This window comes from Castanea sativa, chromosome 6 (genome assembly GCF_040712315.1).
Source record: "Castanea sativa cultivar Marrone di Chiusa Pesio chromosome 6, ASM4071231v1".
NCBI classification, from domain to species: Eukaryota; Viridiplantae; Streptophyta; class Magnoliopsida; order Fagales; family Fagaceae; genus Castanea; species Castanea sativa.
In genome coordinates, this window is record NC_134018.1 from 15,557,651 (window position 1) to 15,581,730 (window position 24,080).

The 24,080-nt window shown below is 37.5% G+C and overlaps 1 protein-coding gene and 1 pseudogene across 1 annotated transcript; both read right to left on the reverse strand.

The window, feature by feature from the left end:
• Positions 1–1,870: 1,870 nt before the first annotated feature.
• On the reverse strand, positions 1,871–9,061 carry LOC142639520 (G-type lectin S-receptor-like serine/threonine-protein kinase At4g27290; annotated as a pseudogene).
• An 8,168-nt stretch (positions 9,062–17,229) lies between these two features.
• On the reverse strand, positions 17,230–17,745 carry LOC142639521 (uncharacterized). The gene has a single exon (XM_075813681.1). The coding sequence runs from the start codon at positions 17,743–17,745 to the stop codon at positions 17,230–17,232; it is 516 nt and encodes a 171-aa protein (XP_075669796.1).
• Between the last annotated feature and the right edge of the window lie 6,335 nt (positions 17,746–24,080).

Here is a 24,080-nt window from a genome sequence, read left to right on the forward strand (position 1 = left end):
GATGTATGTCTGTTTATGTATGTGTTGTGTTCATGTAGTTATGTGATGCATATGATTAAACCCTAAATCTGTTGCTTTATGTAAAACAAAATCAAATCTGAATTATTCTTTTTAAGAACCTCATTGTTTTCCTAAAACAAAATCAGATTTGAATTACTTTTTCAAAATTCCATAGTTTTCTTAAACCAAAAAATCAAATCTAAATTATTTTTCAAAACTCCATAGTTTTCTTAAACCACAAATCAGATCTAAATTATTTTTTAAAACCTCATTGTTTTCTTAAACCAAAAATCAAAAATTGAAATTATTTTTTCAAATCTCCTTTGTTTTCCAAAACCACAAAACAGATCTGAATATTATTCTAAAAATTCATTCTTTTCTTCTCAGAAAAATCAGATTTGCAATTTCTTTTTTTTTTAACAAAAAATTCATTTTGCTTATTTTGAAACTTCTCTTAAAAATTCTTTTCCCTTAAGTAAAATTCAGATATGATTTCTCCTTGTATAAATGCAACAGATCTAGTATTTTGCACATTAACCAACTTTAGATCTAGGAATATTGACACAATAATTTGCTTGTCATTTTTTTTAATGGGTATTTAAAATATCATTTAAAGTCTAGAAGACTAGACTCTATCTAAGTAAGGTGGATGCCTAACACATTTCCATCTTGTAACCTAGCCCCCGAGCGTTAGAATTTTAGGTTTGTAGAACTAGTGACTTATTTTTTGGTAGATTGTAACTAGGAAACAAGGTCTTGTAATTTTTTACTAAATTGTAACTAGGAAACAAAGCCATGTAAAGTTCTTTCTATCAAGCTATAATTATTTATAGTTAATGAGGATGTGTATTATTCAAGATATGTTGCAATTTATATAGTTTTCTTATTTTACTTATAAAATAAGTGGCGACTTCATATGATCCTGAATAGGGTAGGTGCCGATGCCTAAACCTCCTTTTCTGAGAGCACCTAAGTTTCTCAGTCTCTCACAATAAGTGTTTAACATTTAAACCAATATATAAATAAAAATCTTTAAAAATTAGGCTATGTCTCACTATTGGGATTTGAGTAATGATCATATCCTGGGTATATGGGCACTTCTTTTTAAAATAAAAATAGCTAGGATACACATGCAGAGGTATCCCAAAAGTGTCAGTGCTAATACCAATTGCATGCCAATACTAGAGCAAAAATATAGTTATGCTTTATAGGGTCTAGCCGTCTAGGAGATGTAATTGATAGGCATTTTTACACTTTTTCTTTTCTTTTCTTTTTCTTTCTTTCTTTCTTTTTTTTTTTTTTTTTGGGAAGTGAAATGTCTAATCTTGAACCCGTGACCTATTGCTTTTGACAAAACACTTGTCATTGCACCAAGGTTCCACCTCTAAATTTAACATGTATACAAAAAAAAATTATCTCCCAACAAGGTAACTAGTAACATAAAGTTTGAGTTGAAGGAGGATATGGTAATATATATATATATATATATATATATATATATATATATATGTATATATATATATATATATATTAATCCACTAAAAAAAAAAAATCACGAGCTCAGAAGGAGCTCTGCTTCACCATAGCCATTGAAACTTTTTCTCAAGAATAGTACCTATACCTGCCTTTTCCCTTAGCCAAAATTTTGTCCAACCATTGGCAAAAATAAATGACATAAATTCCTACTTATTGGAACCGGTAATCGAGGCTCTCGTTTCTCCCTCTCTCTTATCTACTAGAATTCTAATGCACACCCCAATTTCACCCCCCGTGATCAAGTCAAGATGCCACAAACTTTGAACTTCTGAATCTTACATCTCATTTCTTGATGAACATCAACTTATCCCAATTGCAACGGCAAATGTTTCCTTTATCTCGCTTCCATCACTGTTATAGTGAGTGCAATTTCAGTATGGCATCCTTCTACACTTGTTGACACAATAGCGTCATTGGAACTCCTTTCAATGAAGAAACCAGGCTGTTTAGGCTGAGGAAGTGGTGGCCCTTCATTTCCCAGCATGGAAACCACAGATGACATTGCTGGTCTATCTTCTGGAAGTTTCTGAACACATAGTAGACCCACCAGAATGCATCTTAGCGCTTGAGATTTAACATATGATTCCTTCAAACATGGATCCATTAGCTCCAAAGCTTTGTTTTCATTCCACAGAAGCCAAGCCTAAAGAATTACAATTTGCATGGGCTAAGTGTAAATCAGAAAAGCTAGAGATGCATAATCTAAGCAAGAGAAAGAACAGTGTGATTTCTATCTATATGTACCTACATGCCCCAAAAGATTATGGTGATGATCTGGATGGGAAAACCCCCTGTTCTTTTTGCCACTGAGTATCTCTAATATTAGCACACCAAGACCAAAGATGTCTGATTTCACTGAAAATTTTCCATCTATTGCATACTCTGGATACATGTATCCACTGTGCAAAATTTTCAAAACTCATTACTTGAAAATGAAGAAACACTTTGTAGGCAATTGTTTATAGAACTTACTATGTCCCAATTACTCGCTTTGTTTTTGCTTCCATTTGATCCCCTCCAAAAATTCTTGCTATACCAAAGTCTAAAATTTTGGGGTTCAATTCATGATCAAGTAAAATGTTGCTAATTTTGAGATCCCTATGAATAATTTTTAATTTGGAGTCTTGATGGAGATAAAGTAGTCCCCTTGCAATTCCCATGACAATTTGAAAGCGCTTCTGCCAATCCAATGATGCTCTTCCATTCTGATCTGCCATTCATTTTACCACCAAATAATTAGGGTTACTTGTTATAGAAGTAAAACAGGGGCCTATGTTTTGTATTTAGTGTGTTACAACGGAAAAATCAGAGTTAGAGGCAGACAAAAAATAAAATAGTCCAAACTTTTGTTGGGCATATACTCATAGATTAGCATCCTTTCTTCTCCTTCAATGCAACAGCCCAGAAGCTTAACTAGATTTCGATGTTGAAGTTTGGAGATCATAATAACTTCATTCATAAACTCTTCAAGACCTTGGCTGGAACTGTTTGAGAGCCTCTTCACTGCTATTTCTTGTCCTAATAATAGCTCACCCTTCAAGTTTTGATGATATGGAAATATTTTCAAGAGAAAGAGAGAGAGAGTTAGATCTAGGTATCTCACTAAAAAAAGAACAATAGCACCAAGATTATATTACCTTGTAAACAGGACCAAAACCGCCCTCTCCTATCTTGTTTGTGCCGGAGAAGTTATTTGTTGACCTCACAATAGTAACAAAATGAAACAATGGCACGTCCAAATCTTCCTTGGTTCTTTTTCCTATAAAATTGGAAGATTTCATGATGTAAAACTATTGCAAGTGGGTGTCTAATTTCCAAAGTATATGTAGCAAACGCCAAAGGAAAATACAGAATGTATGGGATTTGATCAAGCATAACCAGAAAGGAAATTGAACAAGACAGCAGAGTAATTTTGATAAAGGTTTTAGTTAGGACAAGGAATTTACTAGCCTCTTTGTCAACAATATGCATATATACACAAGGGTGTACCTCTTTTCCTTGTTCTATTCTTCCAAATTATGAAGCAGCACGCCAGACCAAAAACAAGCACCCCACAAGTTATTGATATGATCAGTAGTTTCTTCTCCTTCAGATTGGAATAACCTAATTTTTCTAGAATAGATGGCAATCAAGTATTAAATAATGAAACTCAAAATTCAAAATAACCCAATTTCTCTACTTCATTTGAGGTGCATGCGTGGCAGTCCACAAGCAAATTTACTGTTGGTTTGGATGATTTTTCCTATGCAGGGGATACCTAAAGTGAAATAACCAAATTCTCTAGCCATTTCGTTTTGATCATTCAAATGTATGATTCAAGGGTAAGGGATCTACCTTTCTGATCTAAATTAATGCACATTAAGGTTTTTTGGGGCTGGTGTAATGAACTTTAGATTAGAAAAGAACTATAAAAGTAATATGATAATGAGTTTTCACATACCTAATTCTGGAGCTGCCTCTCTAATATAAATAGCCAAGTTCCCTTTTTCATCGAACTCTCTTTTATATATATATATATATATATATATATATATATATATATATATATATATATTATTAAAAGTTAAAGCGTAGCATTTAATGTTGCTACGTTCAGGTTAAGCCACACCAGCAGCCATGTCATTTCCATTTTTTTCTTGAATTTGTCCTACAATTTAAAAATAGTTTTCCTAAATTTAAAAATAGTAATAAAAGGAAAATAATTCCCAACCCTATCTCTTACACGGTTACAATTTTAGACGGCAACCATTTGTGTTCCACAGTTACAGTTTCAAATGGCAACCTTTTGTGTTCCACAGTTACAATCTCAAACTGCAATCCTTTAGCTTCCTAAGGCCAAACTATGTCTTTCTAACTCCTTCATCTCTTTCTTTCTTCACACTATATTAATACAATTTAAAAGTAGTTTTCCTGAATTTAAAAATACTAATAAAAAAATAATTCTAAACCTTATCTCTTACACGATTACAATTTTAGATGTCAACCCTTTGTGTTCCATGGTTACAATTTCAAACAGCAACCCTTTGTGTTCCGTGGTTACAATCTCAAACGCAACCCTTTAGCTTCCTAACGCCAAACTTTGGCTTTCTAACTCATTCATCTCTTCCTCTCCTCACACAATATTAATACTGAAAAGGTAGATGATTTAGTTCAGGTATCTCTAAATCTCAGTTGCTCTTGACCTCTATTCTTGTGACTGCCCTGCATAAGAGTTCAATGTAAGGATTAGATTAATAGTATTGTTCTTTTTTATTGCTGTTCTTTTTTCTTTTAATTTTTTGACTACCTCTTTTGTGTTGTGGGTCATATATGGTTTTTTTTTATGTATTTAGGTTGGGTATTTGTACTGATATATGATTTTTTTGTTTCTCTTTTTAAAATTGATTCAGGTTTTTTTTTATATATTTTTTTTATGTTTGAGATGGTAACATTATCAATTTATATTGTGTAATCAGTGTGATAGAGTTTTAGTAATATTCGTATGATAGAGTTTTAGTAGTATTCGTGCCTGCAGAAATTCAATTGAATGGTGTAATCCGTGGTTGCAAAAATTCAATTTACTAAGATGTTTTAGCAGTTAACAAATTGAATTATAGAGTTTAAAATTCAATACTATACTCAGAATATGATACTTCTCCTTTTTTCTTAGTCTCCTCATTTAAGTGAATCTCTCCTTCATCATTGGAATCAATTTAAAATTTCTTCTATTAGCTTTGATTGTACTCTTGGCCATCACATCATCAATATATTTATATAATAACTAATAGCCGAAACGTTTGACTTTTTGTTGACCATGTCTCATTGCGCCACGTTACTACATATATTTATGCCACACACCTACATTTAAAAACCAAACAATTGTGTCTTTTCGTTTTGCAGAATAAGACACTGAACAATTATGTCTGTTGGGATTTTAAATAACTAACCACAACTAAAAGAAACAAGTCGTGACACTGTATCATTACAGTTGTTTTTCCCTTACTACATATAAATATAACCGGACTGCAAAAAAACTGCGATTTGTAAGCAGTTTCTCTTTTCCAACCGCACATCTCTACCTTTGAAAAAAAATCGCTAACAATCTCAACCCCATTACAGCAAGCGATTGTAGACTAATCCGTTTTTCTCTTTGTTTTTATCTCAGACTCTAAGCCACACCCTTCGCCTCTCTCCCTTCATTCATTCATCCTAGCCCCAATTTTTGACTATATAGGAATTTCTCTTTAAAACTCAAAAACCCAAAAACGTGTAAGCCCTACATGAAAGCCTTTGTAGTCTAAACGCCACAAAGATTTAGAAAACAAACACAGCCTCTTCAACAAAAAAGTCTTCTTCACTGGCTTTAGTGCCATTTCTTTCTCCTCCGCTTCTTTTTGTAAGTTGGGTTCTTTAAATCTTGGCTTTATTGATTGTTTGGTTCATTAAACTTTGGCTTAAGGAGTTAGGGGAGGAATAGGAATGCTGCAATACATGTTTTTAATTGCTGTGAATTTGTTTTCTTTTTTTTATTATATCTTTTTTTCTTTTTCTTTTTTATTTGGTTCAATCTAGCACTCTCATTGAATGCCAGGTAAACAAGTCTCATGCACAATATGGATAACATGCAGCCTTTCTTTATTTTACTTTTTATTTTTCCATTTTTTTAAGAGAAAAGTCTGCCAAAGTTTCATTCATAGATTAACAACTATTACATAGAAAGTGTGGGACTTATGCTATGACCACGTCCGAGTAAGGACACATTCAAGCCACAAAATGTTTGAAAGAGGAAGACCCTTAATTTCGAATGTCAAAAATATTATTTAAACTCTTGGCTTAATTGGGTTTGACTGTTTCTTGCAAAGTATTGAAATTCGAAGTTATTATTGGTTGATTTGTGTTGTTTTATAGTCATACATTTTGATAAACTTAGTTTTTAAGACATTTAAATTGACATTTATTTGATTTTAGATATCATTCTTTTATGGACTAGGTGGTTTTTTGAAATTGAATGGCAAATTTGAAAAGTTACAAAACAATCACAATAATTTTAGAAAAACTATATTTGTTCAATTTATTACAAAATTTTCTTTTAACATTGCAATGTCGGTGTTTTTTTTTTGTTAAATATTTTGTTTATGCAAATTGTTTTGTTAAAAAGTTTCTATTGCAACTTCTTTTGTTATGAAGCATCTTTTGGAACTTGATTTCTCAAAATCAAGTTCAAAGTAGAAACTAATTACACCAAAGTCAAGTTCTATGCAATTCAATGATACGTGACAAATGTGTAACCCATTTTTCTGAAACTCGAGTTCTACATTCTACTATTTCATAGACTTTGGCAAAATTGAGTTCCACGTTGGAACTCAACTCTCATAAAATCGAGTACCAAAAAGAGTTATATAACTAAATAAGTTCCAATAGAGGTTTGTAACAAAAATAATTTTCAAATATCAAATATTTAGAAAATATGGTCTTATAACATCTATTGGATAGCATAATATTTTGTGTTTCAGTTTATTACTATTGTTCTTTTTCCTTTTTCTTTTATGTAATTATCATCATTAAATAGTATCTTAAATAGTTATGAGGTACATTGTTAAAGAGAAGGGAGTAGGTCTGCATGCAAGATAATTGGAATCCTAATGTTTATTTAAATTTTTGTTTAATTGCATATTTCATATTGAGGTTAGGGATTTTTTGAATTAGAATCTTAATGTGCAATCAAAGAAGAAGAAACGAAGAATTTTTTAAATATTTTACAAAAATCTATCAAAGTTATGTTTGCAAAATATTCATATATCATATAAAAATAAATAAATTTGCTAAACATTGTGCTCATTTAAAGTTCAATCCTAAAAGAGTTATAATGTTGTTGGATAGTACTCAATTTTACCACTTGAGCTAATTGGAACCCAAGATTTTATGTTCTAATTTATTATATATGTTCAATTTTATTCAAATATCATCCTGCAAAATTGCTACAATTTGTATTTTATTAATATTACCTCACGTTTCTAAGTATACTATGCATTTATACAAACTAATTTTTCCTATTAAATTATACTGATATGATGATTGTCGTAAAGTAAACCAAGATTAAATCATACATCATACTCGATAGCTTCCCCGTGCATTGCATGGATAATTCTGTTAATTTATAATGACATTTTTTGTATGTTGCATAAGTTTTTTTTAATGGATTATAAATAATAATAATAATAAATGTATAAGACATTTTTTCCTTCATTTTATAACATATAACTATCAGTATGTGCTTTAACTATATACTGTTATTTAGTAAGATTAAATCATATATTATATTCAATTTATTTCTTGTGCATCCACGGGTTATTAACCCGGGGTTAACTCAGCAAACCACATCAATCAACCAGTGCCTCCATTTCTAATATCTGAGTTAGCATAAGCCGTACAAGAGCAGTTCTTCAAGCACTCTGACTCACATTCTTTAAGGCTTGTGCTTGTGTTCAACCAAAACTGGACCAAGTCTGGCGATTTCACTCCTTCAAGTTTCAGAAACCCTTCTCCCTTCTGGCAAGTCAGTGGAAGCCTTCTCATGCGACCACCAATCCAATTAAGCACTTCCCACTCCTGATGTTTTGGAACAAATCCCTTCAAACACTTACAAATTGGCCTTTTGCTTATTTTACAAATTCCATTAGCACCACACTGTGCATAAACATCACAGAGATCATTCGGTATAGAATACATTACACCCCATTCACCACTCCCTTCATTCAACAAAAGACGTTGGACTGAACCCGACTCAGTCAAAGTAACTCTTGTAACAACAGAATTTTCAGTAGCCTCTTACATGTAATACAATTCATCCTTGTTATACACAATACTGGGCTTAAAAACTGGGTTTATGATCGTAATAGCACCACTAAATTGTTGTCCATTCCACAGACCAGTGCGAAACTTCTTCTCTGATCCCTTGCGAAAAACAAGTTGAGGCAACCCCAGATTGTCAAATGTGTAAGTAAATTCCCCCCTAGAAGGGTCAGTAGCATTTTTCCAAGACGTCAAGAACCGGTTAAGGCCAGTCCTAAAATTCCAACCCATCTTCATGCCAGGTAACTGTGTGTCTGAAGGGAAATCGAAACTTTGCCATATATAGCTTTCAGTATTATTATTAGCCTTCTCTCACAACAAAGTTTCCAGACTCTAAAAGCTGGGCGATGGGCATTTCTGCTCCTGAAGAATTGGAGGACCAGGCAGTGTGATTATTATGGTCTGTAATGAAGAGATTTCCATTTTCAGCCAAAGTCAAAGCTCCATATGAATCTGGAAGTGGGATTTCTCTGTTGGCAACCCATACAATGGTACGTGGAAATTTTTTATACCATACTCCCAGATAGAGGTTCCTGGAATTACCAAGAGAGAAGAAACCCAACTCAAACCTTTGGCTGGGGGAAACTAAGGTCTCCTCCTTGATGATGAATTGCATTGAAGCGATGATATCAGCTCCAGAGGAGAGCTCTAATAAGACTAGAGAGAGAAAGAAGACGAATGAAAAGCTCTGCATTGGTTTTTGACAAGAAGTGGACTCTTGGAACTTGCAGGCAGCTTTTGACATTGATAGTGTAATATTATAACATTACGCTAACGCTATTGACCGCAAGGTCCACAAAGTGGCTGATATTTTTTATACTGTCTTTAGCCAACCTTTGTTGACTTCAACTTTTTTTCACCACTAACCTTATTGACTTGATCTTTAAAAAAAACTAGTATAATTAGCACAACTCACGGAGTAAGTCGTGAGGGTTGAAATCGTAAACTCACCATTTTTATTTTACTACTCACGATTTATTATATGAGCAAGTTGTAGCAAGAATTATGGTCATAACATCACTTTAAAAAAAACAAATTTATATCTATATATATATCTAAAAGTTGAAGCGTAGTATTTATTGTTGCTACGTTCTAATTGAGCCACATCAACGTCCACGTCATTATCTCTTTTATTTTCAATTTTCCTATAATTTTTTTAACATTACTCAGGAGGTGTTTGGATTTTGTGAAACCTGAGTGATATAACTCAGTTTTCGTCACTCATAACTCAAAATATGTGGGACCCACAAAATAACCTTTGTTTGGGAAAATTTTTGAGTAATTTTTTTTATGATGCCGAAAATTGTCAGTAAGCCACATGGTCCTCACGTGCTCCAAACAAGACCTGCACAACACAAAGGGAAGAAGAAGAAGAACATACGAAGAATACTGGTGTGGTACCGGCCAAAGACTATCCGACGGTCAAGTTAGAGAATTTTTCACAACTCTAGAGTGCTAGAGCTGGGTGAATTATGCGAACCTTGGTTTTTAAGGGCTCTAGGGTTTTTATAGTAGTGTAGAGTTGACATCCATTCCTTGGTGGAGAAGATATTTCCTTGTAGAGAAAATTCCCATTAATGCACGTATCTTATAGGACTCTTTAATTGTAGAGATCTTCTCGATTAGGGTTATTCGGGGGTACAAAATGTTTCCATTTATACCAATCCGTGGAGTCCAAGCAAAGTCATATTGGATCCGTCAGGAGCTTCCTCGTTCCCGTTAGCTTTCCATCTCATCCGAACACTCAAGCCATCAGGTCCAAAATGCCGTCTGCTGAAAGGAAGTGTCGACGGGTAAAGATTAGAGTCGTCGGCTTTGGGTGTGTACACGCCATTTTTATTAAATGTATGGCATGGCTAATGAGTCTATTGAACCCAACGGGCCCATCCTTTTGATACCTTTTCAGAACTTACCCTTATCAACTGCCCCCTACTCCATGGCTCCGTCAACTTTAGTCGACAGGTTATGGAGTTTGATTTGTACCCTTTCATTTGCCTAAAAAATGGCGCGTTCATTGATGGCTCCTCGAACAACCATCATTTAATGCTTAAGACACGTGGCACAGGCTGGTTGGCCTTGTTTTTGAACAAAGGTGTCGCTTCGTCTTCCATGCAACTTTCACCTTATATATATCTCACCCCCTCCCCTCATTTATCTTATTTCATCCTTGCTGATTCTAAGAGAGAACTCCTCATTTTAATTTACCTTGCTACCGTCAACTTGCAGGTCTCGTCGCCTTTGCTGCCATCAGTTTGCTAAGATCGTCACCCCTCAAGGAACTGTCTACTAATTAAGTAAGTCCTTTTATTTATCATTTGCTTTCGTTATCCTAGTTACTCGTTAATTTTAGAGAAAACGTCAACTTAGGTTCTTAGAATACCTCTGTCGCTTGTAGGTAAATAGATGTTTAGAGAAGCAACGAGTGAGCAATCGTCAGTCTGTGAGGGAGCGGGCTACGACGAAGTTTTTCCGTCAGGTCATGAGCCTGAGGAGGGCTTTTCAAGGTCGTTAGAGAGGGAGTTGTCTACCCACTTTCTTGATGACGAAGTGTAGGGTTATGTTGGAGAGGAAGGTAAGGAAGTAGAGGGTGACGACAATGATGATGAGGAAGGAGAGGTTGAAGAGGATGCGGGAGAAGATGACGGGGGCAAGGGTAGTGGTGACGAGGGATCTCCTAAGGAGGGAAGCTTTGGAAGCCCTGGTGATGGCCACACTCGTCCCTTTATTCTCCCCAAGATCTGAACAATGAACAACTTCTACCCGACGATGACGACCAAAATATTCAACAGCTTAAGGGATCGTTTCCAAATTCCTAATAACATTCCAATCCATCTACCTGGGAAGTATGAAAAATGCTACTCTAGTAAGACCGCAGACATCGGTATGTATCATGCCATGTTCGCGGCAAGATTGAGGCTTCCTTTGATGGCACTACATCATCAGTTGGCCACCTACCTTGATTTGTCCGTCAGTCAAATTGCCCCAAACGCTTGGAGGATATTTATAGAGGCCGAAGTCATCTGAGGTCATCTTAGTGGAGGGAACCGCCAGTTAACCTTGGACGAGTTCTTTTGGTGCAATAAACCCCAACGCATCTCCTCGTCCAAGGGTATAAACCTTTTGGCAATGAGGCAGAAGACACTTAGGCTGGTGTCAGATATGCCCAACTCCAATAGGAATTGGAAGAGTAGATACTTTTTTGTTCAAGGGATGGATTAGGTGTGCCGTCGGGACGAGTGGGTGATGATGCCTTATGGTTTTGACAATACTTGAGGCATCGACAAAGATTCAGGCTTAGTACCGTCTATATGTCTCATAATGCCGTCCACTTTTCCTTTTGGCATCTAACTTTTACTGCATATATGTTGATTCATGGTTTTAATGTCGTCAACTTTCTCTTACTGTCCAGCCAGCATTCGCCTACATACTACAAGCGAGTACGAAGCCTTTATCCGTTGGGTTCTAGAGATCCCTCTCGACGAATGCAGGTGTCAGGACATAATTACCCTTGACACTTTGCACGCTTTCTGTGGTGGTCTCGAGCCGACGCCTGTAGCTAGTAGACTAGCGCTTACTCCCATCGGCGTAAGTAATATTTTTTGTTTCTTTCTTCCAGTCGTCTTTATCGGCGTCTGCCTACCTAACATTTGTCTCTTATCCTTTGCAGAAATGGAGCCAGCGAGACAAAGAGCCTTGGTAAGGGCAGCCACTGTGAACAAGAAGAAGAAGGAGAAGGAAGGAGCTTCCTCGTCTGCTCCTAACGTCAACAAGGGGGCGCCTAAACGAAAGAGTGACGGGAAAGATGACCATCCTCTAAAGAAAGGGACAGGCATTACTATTAGTGACATGAACCAAAAGAAGTTGTCGCCTCCTAAGCCCACCCATGGAGCTAGTAAGGGCCTGATGATGGAAACTGGCCCCGTCAGCGAGGGAACCCGTTGTCTTCTCACACACAAAGGCTACGCCGTCGAGATGGTCAAATCAATCATCAAGGAGACGAACATGGAATTGTGTGTCGAACAGGAGACGGAGGACTTGGGGGCGTCAGGCCTCTTCGACCTTTCAAGGGTATGTTTTTCTCAAACTTTCTTACACCTTTGTTTATTTGTTGGCTGATGGTTATAATTCATTTTCAAACCCTGGTGCGCATGAAGGCCCTGCAAGACAGGTGTGTCGCTGAGGAAGGGGTGATCACTTGCCTTAAGAAGCAAAATGAAACCCTGACCAACGAGTAGGCGCAATATAAGGAGGCCCTTCACACCCTTAATGAGGAGGTGACAAAGTTGAGGGGCAAACTGAAGGAGGAAAGTCGTCAACTTGAGAAGGAGCAAGAGGCAAAGGCAAGCATGGAGAAGAAACTGACGGCCAGGGCTAATGCTGTAGCTGAATTCAAGGCTTCAAAGCCTTTCATAGACTTGTGTGTCGTTTACTATGGTAACGGGTTTGAGGACTGCCTAAAGCAGGTCCAATCCGTCTACTCACACTTGGATTTATCCAACATCACCATGGATGACCCCTTGCCGTCTACTCTAGCTGGAGACACTATCCCTGAGGAGAACGACGACACCATTCAGTCAGAGTGAGATCCTAAAGATGGTGTCGTTCTTGCCCAACCGGCTATGGAGAAGCCTATCACTCCCTTGATCCTGTCTACTGAGGTTAAAGGTGTTGAAAATCCCTCTATTCAAGGCGCCCAAGATCCTCCTTCCAACGATGACGAGAGTTCTCCAACCCAGATCGTCCAAGACCCTTTAGCTTAGCTTTACTTTCTCTCTTTTTATGATAATTTTTTATGTATTCTATCCAATTTCCAGACAATATTAAGTGCCCCTCTGTGTTTTGGGCCTCATTTGTAAAGATTCGACTTTATTTGTGGTATCATTTTATATTCATCGCTTTTTAGTATGTGTGTTGATCTTTATGTGTTGATGTGTATGTCCACCCAAATGTCTGTGTATGAACTTGTCTACTTATGAACTCATCCATTTGGACTAAGTAATGAATTTGATGTGGATTCCAATAAACTCGCCCACTTTTTGGATTTAATAGATACGTCCACTGTCCATTTAGTAATAGACTCGTCCACTTATGGACAATTTCAATGCATCCTCATTGGATAAGCTCATCTGTTTTGTGGACTTAATAGTGATAAATTCGTCCACTTTGTGGGCTTAGTGATAAACTCGTCCACTTATGGACTTAGTAGTGATAAATTCGTCCACTTTGTGGTCTTAGTAATAAACTTGTCCATTTGTGGACTTAGTAATATACCCGTCCACTTGTGGACTTAGTAGTGATAGATTCGTCCACTTTGTGGACTTAGTAATGATAAATTCGTCCACTTTGTGGACTTAGTAATAAACTCATCCACTTGTGGACTTAGTAGTGATAGATTTGTCCACTTTGCGGACTTAGTAATAAACTAGTCCACTTGTGGACTTAGTTATGAACGCAATTTTGTAGAGGCAAACATATACACAGGTTATATCTGAATAACTCCTCTTATTGTGATAAATACATGCATAAGTAGAAAATTGTTCCAAAAAGAATAAAACATAGCCCTTTGGGCTTAAAAAGTACTGTAGATAAGAGTTAACTAAAAGAAATAAACTAGAAATGAGGAGTAGTGTCCTTCATGTTGTCTTCTACTAGTAGTACTTTCTGAGATGCTTGGCGTTCCATGGATGGAGTAACTTCCTCCCGTCTAATGTCTCCAAGTGATAAGTGTCTTTCCCTTGCCATGATGTGACTCTATAAGGCCCTTCCTAATTAAGTACGAGCTTTCCCTGAGAGGGGTCTTTTGTGGCAGCCGTCACATTCCTTAAGACAAGATCTCCTACTTGGAAATCTCTATGTCTAACCCTGGAGTTGTAGTGCTTGGCCATGAGGTCTTGGTACCGTGCTAGCCGCTGCTCAACTGTTGCCCTAACATTGTCCAGTAGGCCAAGCTGTAGACGCATGGCTTCGTCATTCTTTCTTTCATCATAATTGTCCACCCTGTAGCTTGTGAGTCCCATCTCAGTTGGAATAACTGCCTTGCTTCCGTGTGCTAGTCGAAACGACGTCTCTCCTGTCAGTGTTCTGGCAGTAGTCCTCTATGCCCATAGTACGCTTGGCAACTCTTCTGGCCATATACCCTTTGTCCCTTCGAGCCAAGCCTTGATGATTTTAAGCAAGGATCGGTTCGTAACTTCAACATGTCCATTGGCTTGCAGGTGGGCGAGGAAAGAGTAGTGGTTTTTGATTCCCAACTGTAAGCAAAAGTCCCTGAAATAATCGTTATCGAACTGCTTTCCGTTGTTTGAAACCAAGACTCTAAGGATCCCATATCTGCAAACGATGTTCCTCCAGACAAAACTTCGCACATTCTTCTCTGTGATGGTGGCCAGGGCTTTAGCTTCTACCCATTTGGTGAAGTAGTCTATGATGACTACCAGGAACTTCAGCTATTTCATAGCGATTGGGAATGGGCCCATGATGTCCAATCCCTATTGAGCGAAAGGCCATGGGGCCGTCATCAGGGTGAGCTCTTCTGTTGGCAGCTTTATAATGTTACTGAACCTCTGACACTTGTCGTAGGTTTTGACATATGCCTGGGCATCCTTCTGCATAGTAGGCTAGTAATATCCTGCTCTAATCAGTTTGTATACTAACAACCATGACTCTGAGTGGTTTCCGCAAATCCCTTCATGGACTTCTCTTATGACGTAGTCTGCTTCTGCAGGGCTAAGCATCTTAGGAACAGTCGGGAGAAGCCTCTCTTGTACAAGATGTCCTTCATTAAGATGAATCGTGTTGTTTAGACCTTCAGCTTTCTTGCGGCCTCCCTACTATCGAGTAGTGTGCCGTTTTTCAAGTAGGAGACCAAAGGCATGGTCCAGTCATTTTCGGGACTTATCTCCTACACATTGATGGAATCTATTAATGGTGAAAACTGGATAAAGAAAAGTACCTCGCCAAGATCGACCATGTGTTCTGCTGATGCGGCTTTGGCAAGACAGTCAGCTCGCTCGTTTTCTCCCCTTGGGACTTGAACAATTTTGGCCTGTAGGTCATCCACCATTCTCTTTAACTGCTCCAGGCATTTCTTCATCCTCTCGTCCTTACATTCGTAATCACCATTTACTTGGTTTGTGACGATCTGTTAGTCACAATGAATAACAACACTTGTGGCCCCTGCTGCTTTGGCGAGATCCAGTCTTGCTATTAGAGCTTCGTACTCCGCTTTATTACTGGTCGTCGGGAAGTCAAGACAAACCATGCATTCAATCTCGTCGCCTTCTGGAGAATGAAGTACAATACCTGCTTTGCCAACCTGTTTGTCGGACGACTCGTCTGTGTGTTATCTCCATTGTGGATGTTCTTCTACCCCCTGGTCTTCCATGCTAGTGAACTCCGCGATGAAGTCAGCAACTACCTGTCCTTTAAGGGCAGTACGTGGCCTGTATTGTTGTCAAATTCACTCAGTTCTATTGCCCATAGTACTATTCGTATGGCGGCTTCAGGATTGCTCATTGCTCGTCTTAGGGGCCTGTCAGTCAAGACGACCACCATGTGGGCCTGGAAGTACGGTTTGAGCTTGTGGGCCATTGTAACCAAAGCGAAGGTGGGCTTTTCCATTGGCAAGAACCTTTCCTCCGTGCCGTGGAGTGCTCGGCTGGTGTAGTATATAGGCTTCTGCACCTTATCTTCTTCTCTAACTAAGGCTGCACTACCAGCAGCTGAAGATACTGCCAAGTAAAGGAACAGCTCTTCCCCTGGTTTGGAGGGGCTTAGCAACAATGGGGAAGAAAGGTAGACCTTTAGATCCTCAAACGTTTGCTAACACTCAGCAGTCCATTCAAATGACTTCTTTAGCGTACAGAAGAAAGGTAGGCACTTATCCGTCGCCCTTGACACAAACCTATTTAGTGCGGCTATCTAGCCGTTGAGGCTTTGCACTTCTTTCACATTCCTTGGGGGTTACCATCTCTATTATGGCCCGGATCTTGTCCAGGTTAACTTTGATACCTTTCTGAGATACCATTAATCCTAGGAACCTTCCAGCCGTCATGCCAAAAGCACACTTGCTTGGATTGAGTTTCATGTTGTAAAAGTGTAGGGTATTGAATGTTTCCTTGAGATCGTCCAAATGGTCTTCCTCCCTTCGACTTTCCACAAGCATGTCGTCAATATAAACCTGGACATTTCTTCCAATCTGACGGGCAAACATCTTATTCATAAGCCTTTGATATGTTGCACCCGTGTTCTTGAGTCCGAACGGCATTACCTTACAACAAAAAAAGCCTTGGCTGCTGACAAACGAGGTCTTCTCTTGGTCATCTTTGTCCAGTTTTATCTGGTTGTAGCCAGAGAAAGCATCCATGAAACTCAACAACTGGTGTTGGGTTGTAAACTCAGCAGAGGGTAGCTATTCTTTGGGCATGCCTTGTTCAGATCCGTAAAATCTACACACATCCTCCACTTTCCATTGGCTTTCTTGACCATCACTACATTGGCTAGCTAGTCGGGATAGTAAACTTCTCTAATGAAGTCTGCATCTTGAAATTTGTGGACCTCTTCTGCTATGGCTCTGTCTCGTTCTAGGGTGAATACTCGTTTCTTCTAACGGGCGGGGGAAAAGGTAGACGATACATTCAACCTATGCACCATTACCAATGGGTCAATCCCGAGCATGTCTTCATGACTCTAGGCAAAGATGTCCTAGTTCTCTTGTAGGAATGACGCGAGTGCTTGGCGGGCTGATGGACTGGCGAGAGTGCCGATCTTGGTCGTCCACTCAGACCTAGAGTTATCAAGGGGTATTTCCTTCAATCCTTCAACGGGCTCTGCCATCTCCCGTTGTTCTTTTATTTTCATTGTCTATAAATGATTGTCCATTTCCAACATTGCTATATAACACTCATGCGCAGCTACTTGGTCTCCCTGTAATTCTCCTACTCCATAGTCGGTGAGGAACTTGATCATCAGGTGGTAGGTCAAAGTTACAGCCTTCCATGAGTTGAGGGTGGGTCGCCCTAAGATGGCATTGTAGGCGGACAAGCAGTCAACAATAAGGAATATGACATCCTTAGTGATCTGCTGAGGGTAATCACCAACCATTATAGGCAATGTGACTACGCCGAGGGGGTATACCCTAGCTCCTCCGAACCCAACGAGTGGGGCGTTGGTTGGAACCAACCGTTCTTTATCGATCCTCATTTGTTGGAATGCTAGGTAGTAGAGGATGTTGGCAGAGCTTCCGCTGTCAACCAGAACCTGGTGTGTGTTGTAGTCTCCCACCCGTATGCTGACGACGAGCGCATCGTCATGCGGATGGTGGAGACGTCGAGCATCTTCCTCTAAGAATTCAATGATGGGATTGTCGATCCACGCCATCTTTGGTACGAAGCCTGTCAACTGGACATTTTGGACCATCCTGAGGTAATTCTTACGTGACTTTTTGGATGAGCCGGAAGCCGTGGTGCCCCTACAATCATTCTTATTTCTCCTATCGGTGGCCTAGGGTGCTCGTTCTCCCATCAAGGAGCCTGCTCTTGTGGTGGGCCTGCTCTTTCCTTGCTAACGAATCCCTGCAATTTTCCTTGCCTGATAAGAGCTTCAAATTGTTGCTTCAAGTCATAGAAATCGGATGTGTCATGACCATGGTTGCTGTGGAAACGACAGTACTTGTTTCTAGACCTCTTATTGGGATCTCCCTTTAGCTTGCCAGGAAACGTCAGGGCTCCTTCGTCTTTGATTTGCATCAAGACTTGGTTGATTGGGGCGTTCAGCAAAGTCCTCCCGTTGGGGGCTTGGAGCACCTATCCTCCTATGGTTCCCCAGCCCTTGCCATCTTTCGCCTCCTATCTTGTCGGGCGTCCTCCTGTCTTTCCCTCTTCTTGGGTTTCCCTTCTCAGGCCAGTAGCGCATCTTCCACATTCATGTTCTTAGTTGCCCTGTAGAGTACATCCGACATAGTCTTTGGGTCGTTTTCGTATAAGGAAAATAAAAACTTACCCTTTCGCAACCCATTCATGAATGCAGCCACGAGCATCTTATCATCAGCTTCATTAATTAAAAGAGCCTTTTTGTTGAAGCGGGTAATGTAAGACCTCCGCGCCTCGTCCTCTTATTGCCTAACATTAGGCCAGTAGTGGACTTTTTGTACCCGTGCCTCCCGATGAAGTGCAAGGCAAACTGAGCACTCAACTCCTTGAAGGTGCTGATGGAGTTGGGCGTCAACCTGCTGAACCAAACCCTTGTGTCTCCCTTCAGCATAGTGAGGAAGGCCCTGCACATGATCTCGTCCGCCACTCCTTGCAAGTGCATCAAGGTCTTGAAAGTCTCTAGGTGATCTAAAGGATCCTTAGATCCATCGTAAGCCTCAACTTGTGGCATGCGGAATTTTGGTAGAAAGGGGAACGAGGTAACAAACACGGTGAAGGGTGAATCCATCCGATGGACCAACTCGTCAAGGTCGCTTGATACCCTGTCCTCTGAGGACGTTCATCATGAAGTCCATCTGTTCCTTCCTCATTTGCATCTCTGCTACCAAATGCGGTGGCGGAGCCATGTCTGTGGCGGATGGTCGACTTGTGTCCTGTTGCTCTTGCTTGGTCAGGGAATTGCTGCCTTCCGGCCCCTCTTGGTTCCTCCTCTTAGCGCTGGTTCCTTCCTAATCCTCCTCCTAAGTTTCAAGCGCTGCATTCTTTTGGCGCAGTTGCTCCTCTAGGTTGTGGTTCTGCTTGGTGAGACGTTCTACGGCAACCGCAAGAGTCTGAACCTATCTCTTAAAGGTGGTGGTACGTGGTTCGTCCCCGTAGTTGTTGGTGGTGGTTACCATCGAGCGAGTAAGTTCCATGCAACTTTTTGTCCGAGAAGCGGTAGTTTGGCTTTCTTCCTGCTACTCTTTTCCACAGACAGCGCCAACTAATGATGCCGAAAATCGTCAGTGAGCCACACAGTCCTCACATGCTCCAAACAAGACCTACACAACACAAAGGAAAGAAGAAGAAGAACCTACGAAGAGTATCGGTGTGGTACTGGCCAAAGACCCTCTAACGGTCAAGTTAGAAAACTTTTCACAACTCTAGAGCGCCAGAGCTGCAGTGAATTATGCGTACCTTGGTTTGTGAAGGCTCTGGGGTTTTTATAGTAGTATAGAGTTGACATCCATTCCTTGGCAGAGAAGATCTTTCCTTGTAGAGAAGATTCTCATTAATGCGCGTATCTTATGGGACCCTTTCCTTGTAGAGATCTTCTCAATTAGGGTTATTCGTGGGGCACAAGATGTTTTTATTTATACCAATCTGTGGAGTCCAAGCAAAGTCATGTTGGATCCGTTAAGAGCTTCCTCATTCCCGTCAACTTTCCATCTCGTCCGGACACTCAAGCCGTCAGGTCCAAAATGTCGTCTACTAAGAGGAAGAGTCGATAGGTAAAGATTAGAGTTGTCGGCTTTGGGTGTGTACACACCATTTTTATTAAATGTATGGCATGGCTGACGAGTCTATTGAACCCGACGGGCCCATCCTTTTGATACCTTTTCAGAAATTACCCTTATCAGTTTTCATCACTCAAAACTCTAAATATCTGAGTTATATAGTGATGAAAACTGAAAACATATTTGAGATGTTTTTAAGTGATTGAAAACTGGGTTCAATGGCAAAGTTGTAAAAAAATAAAGTGCTGGGACCTACTATACCTGCTCAAGTCAAACTTTACTACTCTCTCTCTCTCTCTCTCTCTCTCTCCAATTTTGTCTCTTATGATGCATTTTTTTTTTATTATTGTTTCAACTTTCAACAACTTTTTTCCCACTAATGGTTCTTTTTGTTATTGTTGATTTAATTGTCACTTCACATTTGTTTCTCTTTTTGGCAAATTTGTATTGACTTTTATGCATATTTAGCTATTTTGGTATTCCAATTCCTAATCAAAATTATTTTTCCTTTTTTTTAGTGGTCCAATTAGATGTTAAACTAGGAGACTTTACTAAATTTTGTTTATTTTTTAAATCATTTTGGGTGAACAAAATTGTAGTTTTTGTAAAGAAAGTACTATTAATAATTGTATTAGAAATACTCTATAGAAACTTTTGTTGTTGTTATTATTATTATTATTATCATAGAAATAGTTTTTAAATCATTTTTGTTTTTGTTTTTGTTTTTTTTTTTTTTGTTGTTGTTATTATTATTATCATTAATTATTATAATGATGCACATAGAAACTTTTTTTTTAGAGACTTTCAACTTGTGGTGTCCACTCCTGATGATAACTTTTTATCATCAAACCAAGACACCAATTGGGTTTTAGTGTAGGCGAAGATCGAACTCCAGATTTCTTATTCAACCATCAGAGACTTTACCAGTTGAACTAACTAAAATCCATGATGCACATAGAAACTTAATTATGAGATTTTGCCAATAATTTTTTTATTTTATAATCTTTTTGTGTGGACAAATTTGTAGTTTCTATAGAGAAAATAATCTTAATATATTATAAATAACAAATTATTTTCCTAATCAATCAAATTAGTCATTGTTCAGCGATTATTGATATGAAATTTTGCAAATCAATGATTGATAAGACATTTTGATTTTTTGCAAAACATCTTCATATAGGTATGTTTTGATTTGATGTATTTTAATGAATGTATTGAGATAAGTAATGTATCTGATACCTTCTTCCCTTGGTCTGGGAGGTAGGTTATGTAAGAAGACAACTTTCCCCAAGTTGTTCCAATCCCAAACGGAAAATAAAGAATCCACTTCAAATAACCACGCCTCTGCTAGGTAGCATGTGGAATAGCCGAGAGCGAACCTTTTTGGATATATAATCCAAGTCGAGAGTGGAGTTACGGGAATAGCCATCTGATGGAAAACTACTTTCACGTTTGGTTCAAAGAGCACTTTTTTCATTGGATTATACTTTGAGTACTTCAAAAGAGATAGATTGGATTAGAATTAAAGATAACATTAAAATAGGATACTACAAGTTGAAATTTTTTAATGGTGGGAAAAAGCTATTTTTCTCATTCCTTTCTAAATGTCAAAATTGGAAAATTTTAATCCACACTATATTCTATCACTAGCAAATTGGCTCATAATATGAATAGATGACAATCTTAATATAAAATAATATATATAATTTTTTATTTATAGGGAACAAAAAATTCTTTACTGCAGTAAAAAAAGACCATTTCCCTTTGTTGGTTTAGTAAACAGTTATATATGTAAAAAATTTCTTGCTAACAGGAGCTCGGCTCAATTAGTAAAGTTCGGGCACTTCGTTTAACCTACCTAGTTCGAGTCCCGTTGCCAGCAGAAATTCATTGGTGGGCATCAATAAGGGTTGTCTAACCCCAATTTTTTGTTTACCAAAAAAATTCTTAATTAATATTTTAATACATTTAAAATGAAATTCTTTTATGAGAAAACGCTTAGTTAGTCTTAATATATAATTTATGAATAATTTAAGAAATAAATTATATATAACAATTTATTTCAAAATAATCAGAGGGGTTGCCACTAGTTAAACTAAAAACACTGATAGAAATATTCAGTCACATGACTGAATAAGAATCTTAAAAACATAAAATAAATACTGTAATCTCATAAAAAAAAAACATAAATACTGTAATTTAAAATTTGCCCGAAAATTATATTGGTGCCCAGGAATGTTATGGTAGTGACTTGACTAGTGAGTAGTGAGGAATTAGAAAAATTACAGAAAGACCACAGCACAAATCACAATCCCACAACAAAAAAATTGCATCCGTACATATTAATATAGATACGACATCATTTTTAGGACTCAAGTTTAATATGCGTTGATTTAAAAAAATATTTTAAAAAAAATTAATTTCTTTCTATTGGCTTATATCTTGATTCTTTTCTAATTTGTTTTTTTTTTTTTTTTTTATTCTTTGTCTCACTTTCACAGCTCCTTTGATTAGCTAGCTAGGGATTTACTTTTGATCTAACCTGCATGTTCTACTCGCTCCTCTGGGAGTTTTTAAGAAAATAGAATGGAATGGAATGATTATTAAAGGAATAGAATGAAATATAATGGATTTAGTAAGGAAATGAATGGAATGGAATGAAATTAAAAAAATTCTTGTTTGGATGTTTTAAAATAAAGAAATGGAATGAAATGTAAGTAACATTGTTTAGAAGTGACATTGGAATGAATGAAATGGAATTATTTTATAATAACATTACTATTATATCCTTCATTTTAAAGAACATAAAACATGATTCTAGTTTCAGGGGGAATTTTTTTTTATTGTAATTAAAAATCAAGTTCTATATATTTCTAAGTTGTAAAGTAATTAACGCATCACATATTTATTTTCAACAAAATAAAATTTTTCTAAAAATTCAAACAAATATCTTTTTTTTTTATAACTTTTGTAATGAGTCTTGGCAAAACAAAACAAAATAACAAAATAAAGCAAATCTAAAATTGGCCAAGAAATCCCACACTTTTTAATTTTTAGGCCTAAACATTGTGTAAATAGGACACATTTACGTTCATGATTAAAATTAATTTCTGGTGACCTCTGATCATCTTCGACTTCAAAGTTCTCCAAAGAAAGTTCATTTTGGGATGCCAAATTATCCATCTCATTAATAGTGGTCGATACAGCATACCTAGCATGTTTCTCCTTTGCAAGTTCAACATGATCAGCTTTTGCTCTATTTTTAGCCCAAAGTTGTGTCATCTTAGAGTAGTTGGGCATAAGTGTTGTCTTCCACTTCTTGGCTACAGGTTTAGACTGTTACAAACAAAGGAAAATGTTAATACAACAAATATATAATTATGTAATACAAAATTAAATTCACAAAAAAATGAGAATTTACTACTATGAGTGGCTCCTAAACTTCTGGTTCAGCTGTCCATATATTTAAAGTATCATTCCATCCAAAACCACTCAATCCATCTTTAAATATGTCATAGCATTCATGAAAATTCTTTTTCAGTGTCTATTGTCGATTTTTCACCTTATCCTTGTTGTACAGTAGACCCATAACTCAAAACACATTTTATTAAGGTATTCAGACTTAATTTTAAATTCAAAAACTAATAGTCTAATGATTCTATTTGTTGCACAGTAGACCAATATGTTTGAGGCAAACAAGAAGTTGGGTACACTAGCATTCATTAACATAGAAGACAATGATAGGAATTTTTTGATAATCTACAATGATAGGAATTAAAGCACACGTAATGGACTTAACTTAATTTAACATTATCATTTACCCAACTCTATCGTCTACCAATTTGATTAAAATTAATGAACTTAATTTAACATTCCAAACTAGCAGTTTGAGGCAAGTAGGTAGTTTTTGAGGTAAGAGATAGAAAAGGTTTTATTGATATAAGCATGTTCCAGCATATCGAAATTAAATTAAAAAGGGCTAAGATTCAAGGGGTAATTTAGAACTTTCAATAAATTTTTATTTTGGTAGAAAAAGGAACTTCATTAACAATTAGACAGCAAACAAAGGCTTATAACAGAGCCTATTAACATACAGTCCAGTGGCATCAACCTCTAAAAAGCTAGCTAAGTCCACAGGCGGACTAGAAAAAACAATAAAATCCTTATCCAGCAACATGCCTATTCTAGCCAAAAAGTCAACGCACTTGTTCGCCTCCCTGTAAATATGCCTAAAACATTTCTGAGGGATCCAGTTTGCCATAAGTCTGCAGTCTTCCATGATTGAAGA